This window comes from Convolutriloba macropyga, chromosome 12 (assembly GCF_964194025.1).
Source record: "Convolutriloba macropyga chromosome 12, txConMacr16.3, whole genome shotgun sequence".
Lineage (NCBI taxonomy): Eukaryota > Metazoa > Xenacoelomorpha > Acoela > Convolutidae > Convolutriloba > Convolutriloba macropyga.
Genome location: NC_134479.1, coordinates 11,179,069 through 11,191,410, shown reverse-complemented (window position 1 = coordinate 11,191,410; position 12,342 = coordinate 11,179,069). Strand labels below are relative to the sequence as shown.

At 34.3% G+C, this 12,342-nt stretch overlaps 1 protein-coding gene across 1 annotated transcript in view; it reads right to left on the bottom strand.

Moving 5' to 3' along the window:
• Window positions 1–12,342, bottom strand: part of LOC142351077 (chloride channel protein 2-like) — an 80,917-nt gene that overhangs the window by 7,713 nt on the left and 60,862 nt on the right. Inside the window, exons 11-12 of the mRNA XM_075403164.1 lie at window positions 7,890–8,141; window positions 1,896–2,099 (exon numbers count right to left, since the gene is read on the bottom strand). Coding sequence (XP_075259279.1) covers window positions 1,896–2,099; window positions 7,890–8,141 — 456 coding nt within the window. The remainder of the gene's footprint in view (window positions 1–1,895; window positions 2,100–7,889; window positions 8,142–12,342) is intronic.

The following is a 12,342-nucleotide window of genomic DNA, read 5'->3' as shown; positions in this document are numbered from 1 at the left end:
GGTTTATCACGTTTCTATTTCTGACTTTGATTTTTTCATACTGACTCTCTTCATTTTGAATTGCTTAGCTGAGCAGCTGCTGTTTAAAAGGACTTTGAGCAGAATGACAGAAGAGTGAAACTAGCCTAGAGAAGTTAAAAAGATTTCACGCAAAACGTTGAAAAAGCGGCAATATGAGGTAAAGCGAAACATTTTTTTGTTCGACGAAGTAAACATAGCCGGCAGATTGCCGGAAAATAGCCGCGATAGACGCTTGGGGCCTTCCGTGAATTGAAATAACTTAAGAGATTAGATAGACAGATCAACCACCAGTCCTTTAATAGACCACTAGACTTTTTGGGTTAGCATTGGACTGTCATTATTATGAGACACATAAGCTCTATAAGGAGAAAGCCCTAATAGGGCTTTTCAAAATTAGGATCTTTTCCGTTTGTGCCCCCTCAGCTTAGTGGGCGCATATTATTTGCACCCCTCAGATGCACGTGCAATATTTTTTACATAATGACTTACTATGTAATGGCACGTGCTCTGTAACTGGGGGCGCATAACGTACTGGGGTCACAAACGGAGAAGATTTCAAAATGAATATTCGAAATCAAAAACTCAAGACTCTAATAATCAAGAATTAGGGCATATATGTTTAGCACTACTTAAATGCACACTATTGACCTTTAATAAGTAAATGTTCATAAAATTTAAAGTTCCATAAGTGAATTCAGAAGTCATTTTTTGAGTGAGGTAAGTCATTGAAAAAGTCAATTCCAGGAACTCAGGGTAAGGAAAAAACAAAAGTCTGTTAGACGAAGTAAAAAACATAGCAGGACAAGTCCTGACGTATTTCATTGAATAAACAGACAACTAGACCTAGAACGGACTATGAATGGATTGGGAAAACCATTTAGAAAAAAATCTGATCCAAAAAATCGAAAAAACAGTAAAAATCAAAGTGAAATTGCCGCATGTGAACAAAAAACCACTAGCGAGAAAGTGAATTTTTGTTCATACACCGTTTTCTCATTCTACTTTAAATTTAGAGCGAAACAATTTCACACCCTAAAACCACTCGCTTTTTCGCTCCACTTCTTGTTTTGGCGTGACCAAAATCACTACTCCAATTTGACTTCAGAAATCATGAAAATGTGTGAACAGATCTTAAAAAAGACAGCGCCCCAATACAATTCAAATTCTTTGAATTGTAAAAATTTAGGAGCGCTATAATATCCGGCTGAGAAGATGAGGGCGGCTATTAACTAGGCCTAGAATGAACTATGAATAGACTGGGAAAACCAATAAGAAAAAGTCCTATCCAAAAAATTGAAAAACAGTAAAACCAAAGTTAAATAGCCGCATGTGAACAAAAACCATAGCGAAAAAGCGAAGTTTTGTTCAAACACCGTTTTCGCACTCTACTTTAAAATTAGAGCGAAAAAATTTCACGCCGCAAAACCACTCGCTTTTTCGCTCCAATTCCTGTTTCGGCGTGACCTAAATCACTACTCCAATTTGACTTCAAAAATCATGAAAATGTGTGAACACATCTTAAAAAAGGACGTCTCCAATAATCCTCTTCCAGTCGTAAAAAAGACAGCGCCCCAATACAATTCAAATTCTTTGAATTGTAAAAAAAATTAGCACTATAATAGCCGGCTGAGAAGCTGAGGCGGCCATTAAAAATCGAAAGACTTTGGAACAATGTTGAGTGATATTCGTTAGGCACCTCGGTGAAATAATGATGCTTACAAACAAGTCTTAATGAAGCTGCAATGGCTAACAAAATTGGAATGCCACCGAATTTTTACTACGTCTTTTTGGCACCAAAGTGTGCACATTTTTTTACAATTGAAAGATGCAAGATTGGTGTCTCCAATAAAAATTCTTAACTAAATTCTACCAACCTTTTTTATTCACATCAATATCCTCGTATCCCAGATCTTCTTCACTATCATAAGCACTAGTGTCCAGACTACTATCCGAAATATTGCCTCCCCCTCCCCTGCTTCCCAGATTATCTTTCCGTGTCATCTGCGTGCCCAGATAAGCTGACGAGTGCTGAACTGCAAGTCTGACGTCATTCAGAGTTATTATACCAACCAATTTTCCTAAACACAGAAATCAAGTCTTAGGAGAGTTGAATGATTTTGATGAAATCTTCGATGCTGCAGTAAAACTAAGTTATAAATTAGATACGATTGTTTGAAATATCAGGCCGGCTTGTTGAGAAAAGCATGCTGGACTCGCAGGAAAATCGATTTTCTAAATCCGTTTTACTAAACATACCCAGCAGATAGCCAGAAAATAGCCGCCATTTATTCCCCTAACCCCTACTGGGATTGAAAGAACAGAAAAAAATTGATTGATGCAAGAAAACTTTTTTAGAGTGCGATCGAATTTTATTTCATTTTGTTGTTAGACATGCCCCTGTTAATTAATGAGAGTATACAGGAGCTATTAACAATACCAGTAAGCATTGAAGATGGTAACTAAGACCTATAAAACCACACTTCACGTAGAGCGCATTTAAAATTGGTCTTTATGGGTTTATCCCGTTTCGATTTTTAATTCTGTGTTTTGAGAGTAATTTTTTTTACTTTAGATTGCTTTGCTGAAAAATTGCGGTTAAATAGCACTTTGAGCGAAGAACGGAACTAGCCTAGAGAACTCAAAAAATTTAACACAAAATGACGAAAAAGCGGCAAAATGAGGAAGGGCGGAACTAATTTTTATTCGGCAAAGTAAAAAAAAACAATAGGAGCGCAATATTATCCTGCTAATAATATTTTCTGATGGTAGTAAGCATCAAAGAAGACAAAAAAACTATTTTAACATAAAAAAACAAGGATGCTCGTTAATATGCGTTCGCACATGATGTTCCGACCCGAGCTCATCAACACTTTTGACTTAATTGTCAACCAAGTGAAGAGAAAAAATCGTTTAACAAAACTAAATACTTATTGAACTACATAATGCCATGCCTTACTCCAGCGCTGACAAGATTTGTTATTTAAAAAACTACGAGAAAAAAAACAAAATAAGCAAAATCGAAAAATTTCAAGGCAAAAACTAAATATCTAAATTTGAACGCACCTAGTAACAACGCCAAAATGCAATCGGATAAAACCTTGACTACACAAACCCACTTTTTCCTAACTATACAGCAGATGGAAATTTTCCTTAATGAGACTAGGTAACAAGTCGACAAAGAGAAGAAACAATGAGGCGAAATTCAAAAATCAATCAACATTTCAGCCATACAAACGGACTACAGAAGCAAAAAAACTCGAAAAATTAAACAATTTGCGAAAACACAAATTATTGAGGGCACTAAAATCATTAGCTATTATCTGAACACTAGGTATTCTTCCTTTTATTTTCATTCAAACTAATACAACTAAAATTATATTGAAAGATTAAATAAGTTCAATTGGGCCACATTTGAAAAATCATTGGGATCGCTCATTACCCGAATGTGCTAAAAGAAGAGAAAAAGAAACACAATACACCACTAAAAGTTTTTTTAAACACATTGTCCACAAACGAAACATCACTTACGAAAAAAATCACTAGCCACTTAAATTTTTCAATCACAAGAAATTGAATGGGACCTCTCAAGAATGAGAATAAGTTAGAAGTTGACGAAAAGAACAAAAACTGAAGTTTAAAAAATCATTGAAAATGTATGATATCATAAACTTTAAGACTATTCGCTATAAAATGACTGCCTCGGGGAACCTCAATCCTTGAATCTTCAAAAATTATCTTCTGAGAACATTCAGAAATTTACACCTACCTATAGAATAAAAAAAAATAGGCAAAAACCGCAAATTCAAAAAAAATTGAGCGAGAAAAGTGTCGACGCCATTAAAACAAAACTCTTTGGTAGAGACTTTTTTATTATAAACTAATTTTTAACAGCGTGAGATTCTTTTTATCAATACGACTTCAAAAAATCCACAAATATGAGCAAATACATTAAAACCACGAAATTTCTGAGAAAACCCGTAGTATCAACGCCATTAAATTCAATTGCATTCAATGGAAGGAACAAAAAGCACTCGATGGGAGCATAAAAGCTATGCCTCAATGAGACAACAAGGATGTTTCTCACTGACAAGTCATCGATACGAAAAGATATTACAATAGGTCATTGACTATAAAAACAACAACAAATACAGGCAAAAACCAAAAATTCAGTAGAAAAGTGCGAGAAGAAAGTGTCGAAACCATTTAAACCATAAGCTTTTCTTTGAAAACTTTATCTTTGATCCATTTAAGGTTTTTTCTAAGCTAATGGGAACTAACAATATTAGGATAATGTGAAGAGGTTTCAGAAGAACCAAAAACAAATCAAATTTTCAAAATATCCAAAAATTTTATGAAAACTCGTGCATCCAACTCAACAAACCAATAGTTTGAAGATAAAGCCGTCAACTAGATTATTTTGTTGAAGTCGAAAGTGAAGAGTTCCTGTAATTACTGAGACGTTCGTACAGTTCACGACGATAAATTTACGATTGGTTAATGTTCATAAAATTTTTCGAAAAATTATTTTTGAAGTTTTAACAGCCAATAAATTCAATAGCTTTTAAAAGCAATCAATAAATACGCTCAGTTATGACTTGATAGAAGGACCAGGATGTTTGTCATGCATGGGTTATCAATCAAATATCACAATAAGTCTCATGACTATGAAAACAAAAACAAATAAAGAAACCAAAAATTCATTAGAAAAAAGCGAGAAAGTGTCGAAGCGATTTAAAACATAACCTTTGTCTGAAAATTTTATCTAAGCTCCATTGAAGGTCTTCTCAAAACCATTGCGAGCTATCAATTTTAGGATAATGCGATAAGATTTCAACAGGAACCAAAAATACAAAAATATCCAAAAATTTAAAAAATTTTTTGAAATCTTGTGGCATCGAAGTCATAAAGCTAAGAGTTAGAAAAAAAAACGGTTAAAGTAACAATTTAGGTCGCAGTAGAAAGAAAGTAAAGGGCTCTGGTCATAACTCAGAATCTCTTACGAAAATAAGTTCACGAAAATAAGTTTAAAATTGGTTAATAATCAAAAAAAATTTTCGAAAAATTGTTTTTAAAGTCTTAACAGACAATAATCTCAATAGCTTTCAACAGAAGTCCATAAATACGCTCAGTCATGACACGATAGAGGAACAAAGATGTTTGTCATGCATGGGTTACCAACGAGACATCACAATAAGTCTTATAACTATTAAAACAACAAAAACAGGTAAAAACCAAAAAATAAGTAGAAAAGTGCGAGAAGAAAGCGCCGAAGCTAATTAAACCATAAGCATTTCTCCAAAAACTTTATCTATGATCCGTTGAACGTCTTCCGTAAACCAATGGGAGCTATCGATATTAGGATAATGTGATTAGATTTCAACAGGAATCAAAAATACGAAAAAATCAAAAATTTTAAAATTGTTTTTGAAATCTTGTGGCATCGAAGTCATAAAACCAATAGTTAGAAGATAAAACCGCTAAACATAGTAGTTTTGGTTGCAGTAGAAGGGAGTGGAGTCCTGTCAATACTGAGACTGACTTACAATTTAAAAAAATAAGTTAATGATCAGTTAATGTTCAAAAAAAATTTTCGATAAATTAAATAGAAAGTCTTAACAGCCATTAGCTGTCCAATCAAAGCACTAATAAGCTTCACTAATGCTCATTACGAAACCTATTGCACTTTTAGTCAACCAGTCTATAACAGAGGGCTCGAAAAATTTAGTAAAACCTCAAAAAGAAAATCAAAATTTCATTAAAAATTACAAAAACTCAGAGTCGAAGCCAAAAAACATGTACGATTCCTTGAAAACGAGTTTTTTGTTCATTCGGCTTCAATTAACTGCAAATCAGGTTTATAATTAGTCAAACATTGATATGAAAAGTGACCAGTCTAAGGGTGACCTAAAAATATGAAGTTTTCTAAAAAAAAAAACAGTTCTCAAATAGAACTTGAATTTTTTGGAACTTCCCTATGAGACCAGAACTAGTCTTTTTTATCACCTTTCGTGTATTTGGAATACAAAATTAATTCAATTTGGGGCGTGAAATGTAATTTTGAATAATAATTTTAATAGAAAAGATCATAATTTGTAGAAAAATTACACTAAAATTGAACGAAATGATGCCAAATATCACGAATTCACACAAAATTTCGATCCTGGATAACTCCTCGAAAAAAACGAAATTCACAAAAATCTTTTTAATTTCAAAATCTACGCTGGACGAGCTTTTTAGTGATACAACTCACATTTCTCTACGATGAATATATCAATCGGCCAAAATTGACAACAAAAAAAACCCATTTGAGTATATAGTTCCTCCCCCCCATAAGTGGGGTTGGAAAAATTAGTCGAAAAAAAGTAACCCAAACACAAATTACCATTTAGGTTTTCAATTTATACAACTAAAACTGAGGACGGATTACATAAACTATCACCTCTAATTTTGAAATATAAAGAAAAATTAGGAAACTAAGCAAAATTGCGACAAATTGTAACCTGTATTAAATTTGTAAACATAGCTTGCCAGAAAATAGCCGCAATAGATTCGTGGACCGACAGTCTAAAAAAACATTAAAAAAGACAGACCAAAAAAAATTCGTCTTTTTATTGAAGGCTGATCTGTTATATTTTGATTAAAAATCTGTATATGTTATTGCTGCTTCTATTAGCTGCTCTCAAGTAACTTTCAATTAGAGTGATATACACCCATTTGACCTTCTCTTTGAATTAAAGTAAATAAAACTCAATTTCAAAGTGAAGAAGTCAATTTTGAGAGTGAGGTAAGTCAAATGTGACCAAAAATTTAATCACGCGCATGAACAAAAAAACTCGCTCAACTAAGAGCGAAAAATGACGTCACACATGCAATTCAGTTTGAAATTGCATGAACGAATGAACAAAAAGTGGCTGTGACGTCATATGGTCGTAACAAAAATCATGACGACGAAATAAAAAAAAATCAAGAGAAGGCCAATAATAGCCCCAGCTATCGCTGTGCGGCTATTAATAAAACTGTCCATGAGCATTAGGCTTAAATTACGTTATACGTCAAAGACAGCTTGAAAAAGCCGCATATGAACAAAAGATTTGCTCGCTTAGCGAAAATTTTTCTCACACCTATAATTCTCCCTGTTTCACAAAAGGGCATGAACAAAATATCTACACTTTTCTCCACTCTCCGAATTTGTTCACCTAAACAATTTTTCCGCACTGAATTTCAAAAAAGTCCGCTCAAATCGCCAAAAAAAGAAATCAAGGGAAAAAACAAAAACTTTTAAAAATAAGACACGTGTGCACATTTTACACTTGAAACGCGTCATTCGGCTCTTAAAAACACTGTGGTATCAATTTCAGAAGGTTACATTAATGCAGCACCGAATAAAAATTATTTCCACAAATAAGCAAATTACTAACAAAAAGTCTGGGTCAATTTAACACAAAACGGCTATAAAAGGTTATCTATGTGCACGATGTCGAAATCTAAATGTTATCTAAATGTCGAAATGTCATTCAACGAACGCAGCGCCTGATTAAAGAACTTCGCACGCTCAGAAAAAAATAGTTTAGGCGGCAATTTTCCTCACTTTAGCTTTTAGGTCAAAATGCCGTCTGAACGAATAGTACTTCCGGTATGAAAAAATCAAGAGCACCAATACTCCTCTTCGAATCGTAAAAAACCAGGAACACCTCAATATAGTTACCTTAGCTTACAGCTTTGTAGCTATAAAAATCACTTTGAAATTCAGGCTCGCATCTCCACCCGCTACGCGGTTCTCGATTAAAGTCAGATTTTATCAGTGACTTCATACGAGTCAAGTATTCTGGGCTCCTAATTTACTGTGAAAACAATGTGGATAAACATACCCATCCTTGTGACGTACACTTTGTTGAGACCTAGAAGAGAGAATAGAGAGTGTATTTTTGGTAGAGAAGTCAAGGTCACAATGCAGAATGGTGACTCATCAATCTCGTTGAAGTCGAACCTGATTGGTAACTTCATCCTCAGTTCTTCCCATTCTAAGATGTCATCTCTCGTAATTGTTGTCGCCGCAGTTGAATTATTCATATTGGAGCTCATTGAGGTTCCGTTGTTGTCATACGCCGAGGAAGCCATTCCTGAGAAACAAAGTTAGATTCTTGGTACCGAATTTTGTCAGGAAAAGAGACGAGAAAATTGTGTCCTTTGCCATTGAACAACAAATGTATGTGAACAGACTATGTGTTCACAATGTATGTGAACAGACTTGGTGAGTATGTGAACAGACTAATGCGCGTGAACAGGTTCATGGAGACTATCATCAAATCAATTGCTCTGGAACGAAAGGCGAGGCGCTTTATATCTGAGGGGGTTGTTGCCTAGATTATTTCTTATAGTTGCAAAAAAGTCCACCCAAGGAGGGCTTCGCACTCTAACCACGGTTTTCACAGATTAAAGCATTAAACTATCAGCTATCGGTGCCCTGAGATAGCTTATATTACAATCGCCTTTGTTTTCGCCACAAACTTTCAAAACAGCAATTTAGGTCAAGCAAAAATCAAGAAGTTTATTTTGAGTGAATTTCGTAGTTGGACATACTCCTGTTTCTTAATGACAAGGATGAACATCAATGCCAAAAAATTGACCCGATATATATAACTAAAATTAAATTGTATCCTCGATTTCAGAATAATTGTTCGGAAGGAGTTTGTTTGCCATCATTTGTATTCAACAAAACAATGAATTATTCAAGTAGGCTTCAAGAACATAAAAAACTAGCATCTGCCTAACTCCACTCAAACAAATGGCGCGCGTTTGACTTTTATTTTAATTATCTTAACCATAGGGAGGCTAGCCGCACTAGGTAAATATGAGCCAAGGAAAAGTAGGACGGTAAACCTTATCGAATAACCTGAGAGTGGACGAACTGCTTTCAAATGACAGGCGAAGCCCGACTCTATTGCACACTGGAGGGGGCAATAATTATAACTTCTTTAAGAAGTAGTAGAAACAAAGCTAGTACTAACATAGCCGGCAGAATGCCGGAATAGCTGCGAAAGAATAGACCTGCGTGCCGTATAATAGAGATAGAAACAGATTCAGCTCCAAATTGAAAAAAATATCGACGCCGCTCAAAAAACTAGGTAAGAAACATTATTCAGCGATAAATTAATAAAGCCTGTTAAAATTCATTCCGCAGAAGCCTCCTATTAGGGACCTTTACTGCACAAATGAGTTCCTTTGACCTTAAACAAATTCAAATTAAACTTAAGTTTTAAAGTGCAAAAGTCATTTTATGGAGTGAGTTAAGTCACGTATGATCAAAATTTAATCACGCAAATAACCTAAAAACTTTTGCTAAAGCGAGTGAGAAATGACGTCACGCGCGCAAATGCCGTTAGTGAGAGGAAGAAGTCATTCAGAAAATTTGACTTTTTCAGCTTTGCTGTTTGAACAAATGTAAAACGAAAAAAAGGCGTCAGAAGACGAAACAAAAAAACCAAGAGCACCGCAATATAGCTTCGCTCAGCTTACAGCCTCGCAGCTATAAAAAACAATAAGCATTAGAGATGGTAACTAAGACTTTGTGCGTTCATCCCGTTCTTTTTCTTGAATTTATTTTTATGAAAATGTTCATTTGAGATTGCTTGCCTGAACTACTGCTGTTTGAAAGTGCTTCGAACAGAAAGAGCGACTAAAAGTAGCCTAGAGAAGTCGAAAGAGATTTTTTTTGCAACAACCTAAGCTTTAAAAACCCTTTACACAAAGGGAGTTTATACAACAAACGCCAACTTTGTTGAAAACCACTGAGAGACAAAGTACAAGGAGATAAAACAGCCTTTAGCAAAAACCTGTTTTTACAATGTCTGAACATATGTGGCATCGATTTCATTAAAAGACGCAACCAAAGCTTGCAATCTTCATAATCTACTGCACTATCGATAGATAGAAAGCGTATATCAATGAACGTCTTGCGTGACCATATGAAAAAAGTAGCCATACATTCAGAAACAATCAAAACTCCAAAAATTGATGAAAAAAATTGTTCCAATTCAATACAATTGTCAGCAATTATCTGAAAACCTTAAACATACCCGGCAGATTGCCGGAAAATAGCCGCCGTTGATTCCAATAAGCATGATTGGGATTGAACGAATAGAATATATTGAAAAAAAAAAGATTTTTGTACAAAAATATTTTTTAAGTCCGATTTATTTTGATGGCATTTTGTAGTTGAACATACTTCTGTTTCTTAGAGAGAGGCTACAGGGGCAACTATCAACACCAATAAGCATTAGATGTGGTAACTAAGACTTATAGGAACGACGTTCAAATAGCGGGCATCTAAAATTGGGCTTTATGGGTTTATCCCGTTTCTATTTCTGACTTCAATTTTTTATACCGACTCTGTTCATTTTGAATTGCTTTGCTTAGCAACTGATGTTCAAATTCACTTTTAGCAGAATGAGAGAAGAGAGAAAATAGCCTAGAGAAGTCAAAAAGATTTCACGCAAAATGTCGAAAAAGCGGCAAAATGGTAAAGCGAAAAAAAGTTTGACGAAGTAAAAAAAAATACGAGCGCAATAATAGCCGGCTGAGAAGATGAGGGCGGCTATTAATTATGTCTTACTATGGAGCAAATGAGACCTCCCAATAATTAAAACAAAAGTGAGGGGCTTCAACAACTTTAAACATAACCTACTAACGTCAGACGAATTGCTCTCAAACGACCAGCGAGCGGTAGGCTTCGTCAGTAGCTAGCCAGGGTTTAGTGAGGCCAGCTTTAGTCTGATTCGAATCTGCAACTTTTAGTTTTCTAGCCTTGTTAGTAAATAAAAAAACAGATATTTTAAAGTTTTGCAAAATAATGCAAAATTTAAACGAAAAGCTTCCAGATTTCGCAGTGAAAATAGTCAAAACTATTATTTGTCACTGGAGTTATGTCAAGTAACCCATCTGTAAGACTTGAAAAGCTTCGTTGGCCAACAATGATCGTTAAACTCAGAAAAGGACAAAAACTCGCAAAATTGAAAACAATCGCAAAATTTAACAAAAATCTTGCAAAAATTCACAATATTAAAACCTTCAAAACCATTTCACTGTCTCAAGAGACTATCCAGTATCCCTATTTCAAGCTGTAAATAGTTTCACTGGCTCAAAGATCCATAAACTGGAACAATAATTTTCCCAAACTTTGAAATAAATTTTATCAAAAAAAAATTGCTAAAGCTGGAGTCACTAAAAGTAAGAAAACCATTCCATTAACTCTAGAAACTATGCGGCACCTTATTATAAAGCCATGGAGGAGGTCCCTAGAACCCTGGAGACGGAAAAAATCAAGAAGATTCAAAAAAACTAGAAAAAATTGCAAATATTTTTTTTACAAATTGCTGATATTATAATCTTGAAAAACATTCAATTACAACTAGAAGCTATGCAGTAACCTGTAATCAAACCCTAGAAGTGGTTATGTGGCTTTTGAGGCTGGAGAAACCTACATAATGACAAAAAGTTTCAAAAAATTGGAAGAATTTTAAGTTGCAAAAAACTTTTAAAATTTGTGACAAAAGTTGAAAACTAATCCATGTTTAAAAAAACATTTTCAGGTAGATTATTAGCATACACTATAGGAGATTCTCTTCTCGGCTAAAAACCTTAAACGCAGAAACTTAAAAAATGACAAAAAAATTTTCAAACTTGCAAGAAATTGCAAGTTTTATTAGAAAAAAGCTAAAATTCGTGATATTAAAAATTTGAAAGCTATTGCATGGCAAAAAAACATTTCAGCATTTTACTATCAAACACTTTTTTGTAACCCCTGGTTCTGGAAAAACCTGAATAATGAAAATAAATATCAAAAGTTTTGGAAAAAAAATGCTAAAATTCGTGGTGTCGAAAACTTGAAAAACATTACATATAGAAAGTATACAGTAACCAATTGTCAACACTGGAGGAGGTTTCTCGGCTCTTGAGGCTGAAAAAACCTAAAAACTGACAAAAATTTTCAAAAAGCTTGAAAAAAAATTTATCAAAAAAAGGGCAAATAATTTTTTTGCTGTAACTTTTTATCAAACCCTTAAGGACTTTTTCTGGGCCCTGCGTCTGGAAAGACTAGAATAAGGAAAAATAAAATAAATGTCAAAAATTTTTAAAAATTGCACGTTTTGTCAAAAAAAAAGCTAAAAAATGCTAAATTAGATGAAGTTTCTGGACTCCTAGGGCAAAATCTTTTCAAAAAAATTACAAAAAAAAATTAAGAAAATCAGTATAAAATTGCCTGTTTTTAGCGATCGGTTGTTCGTCAAAGCCACGGGGGGGGGGGGGGGGGTGCAACAGTCG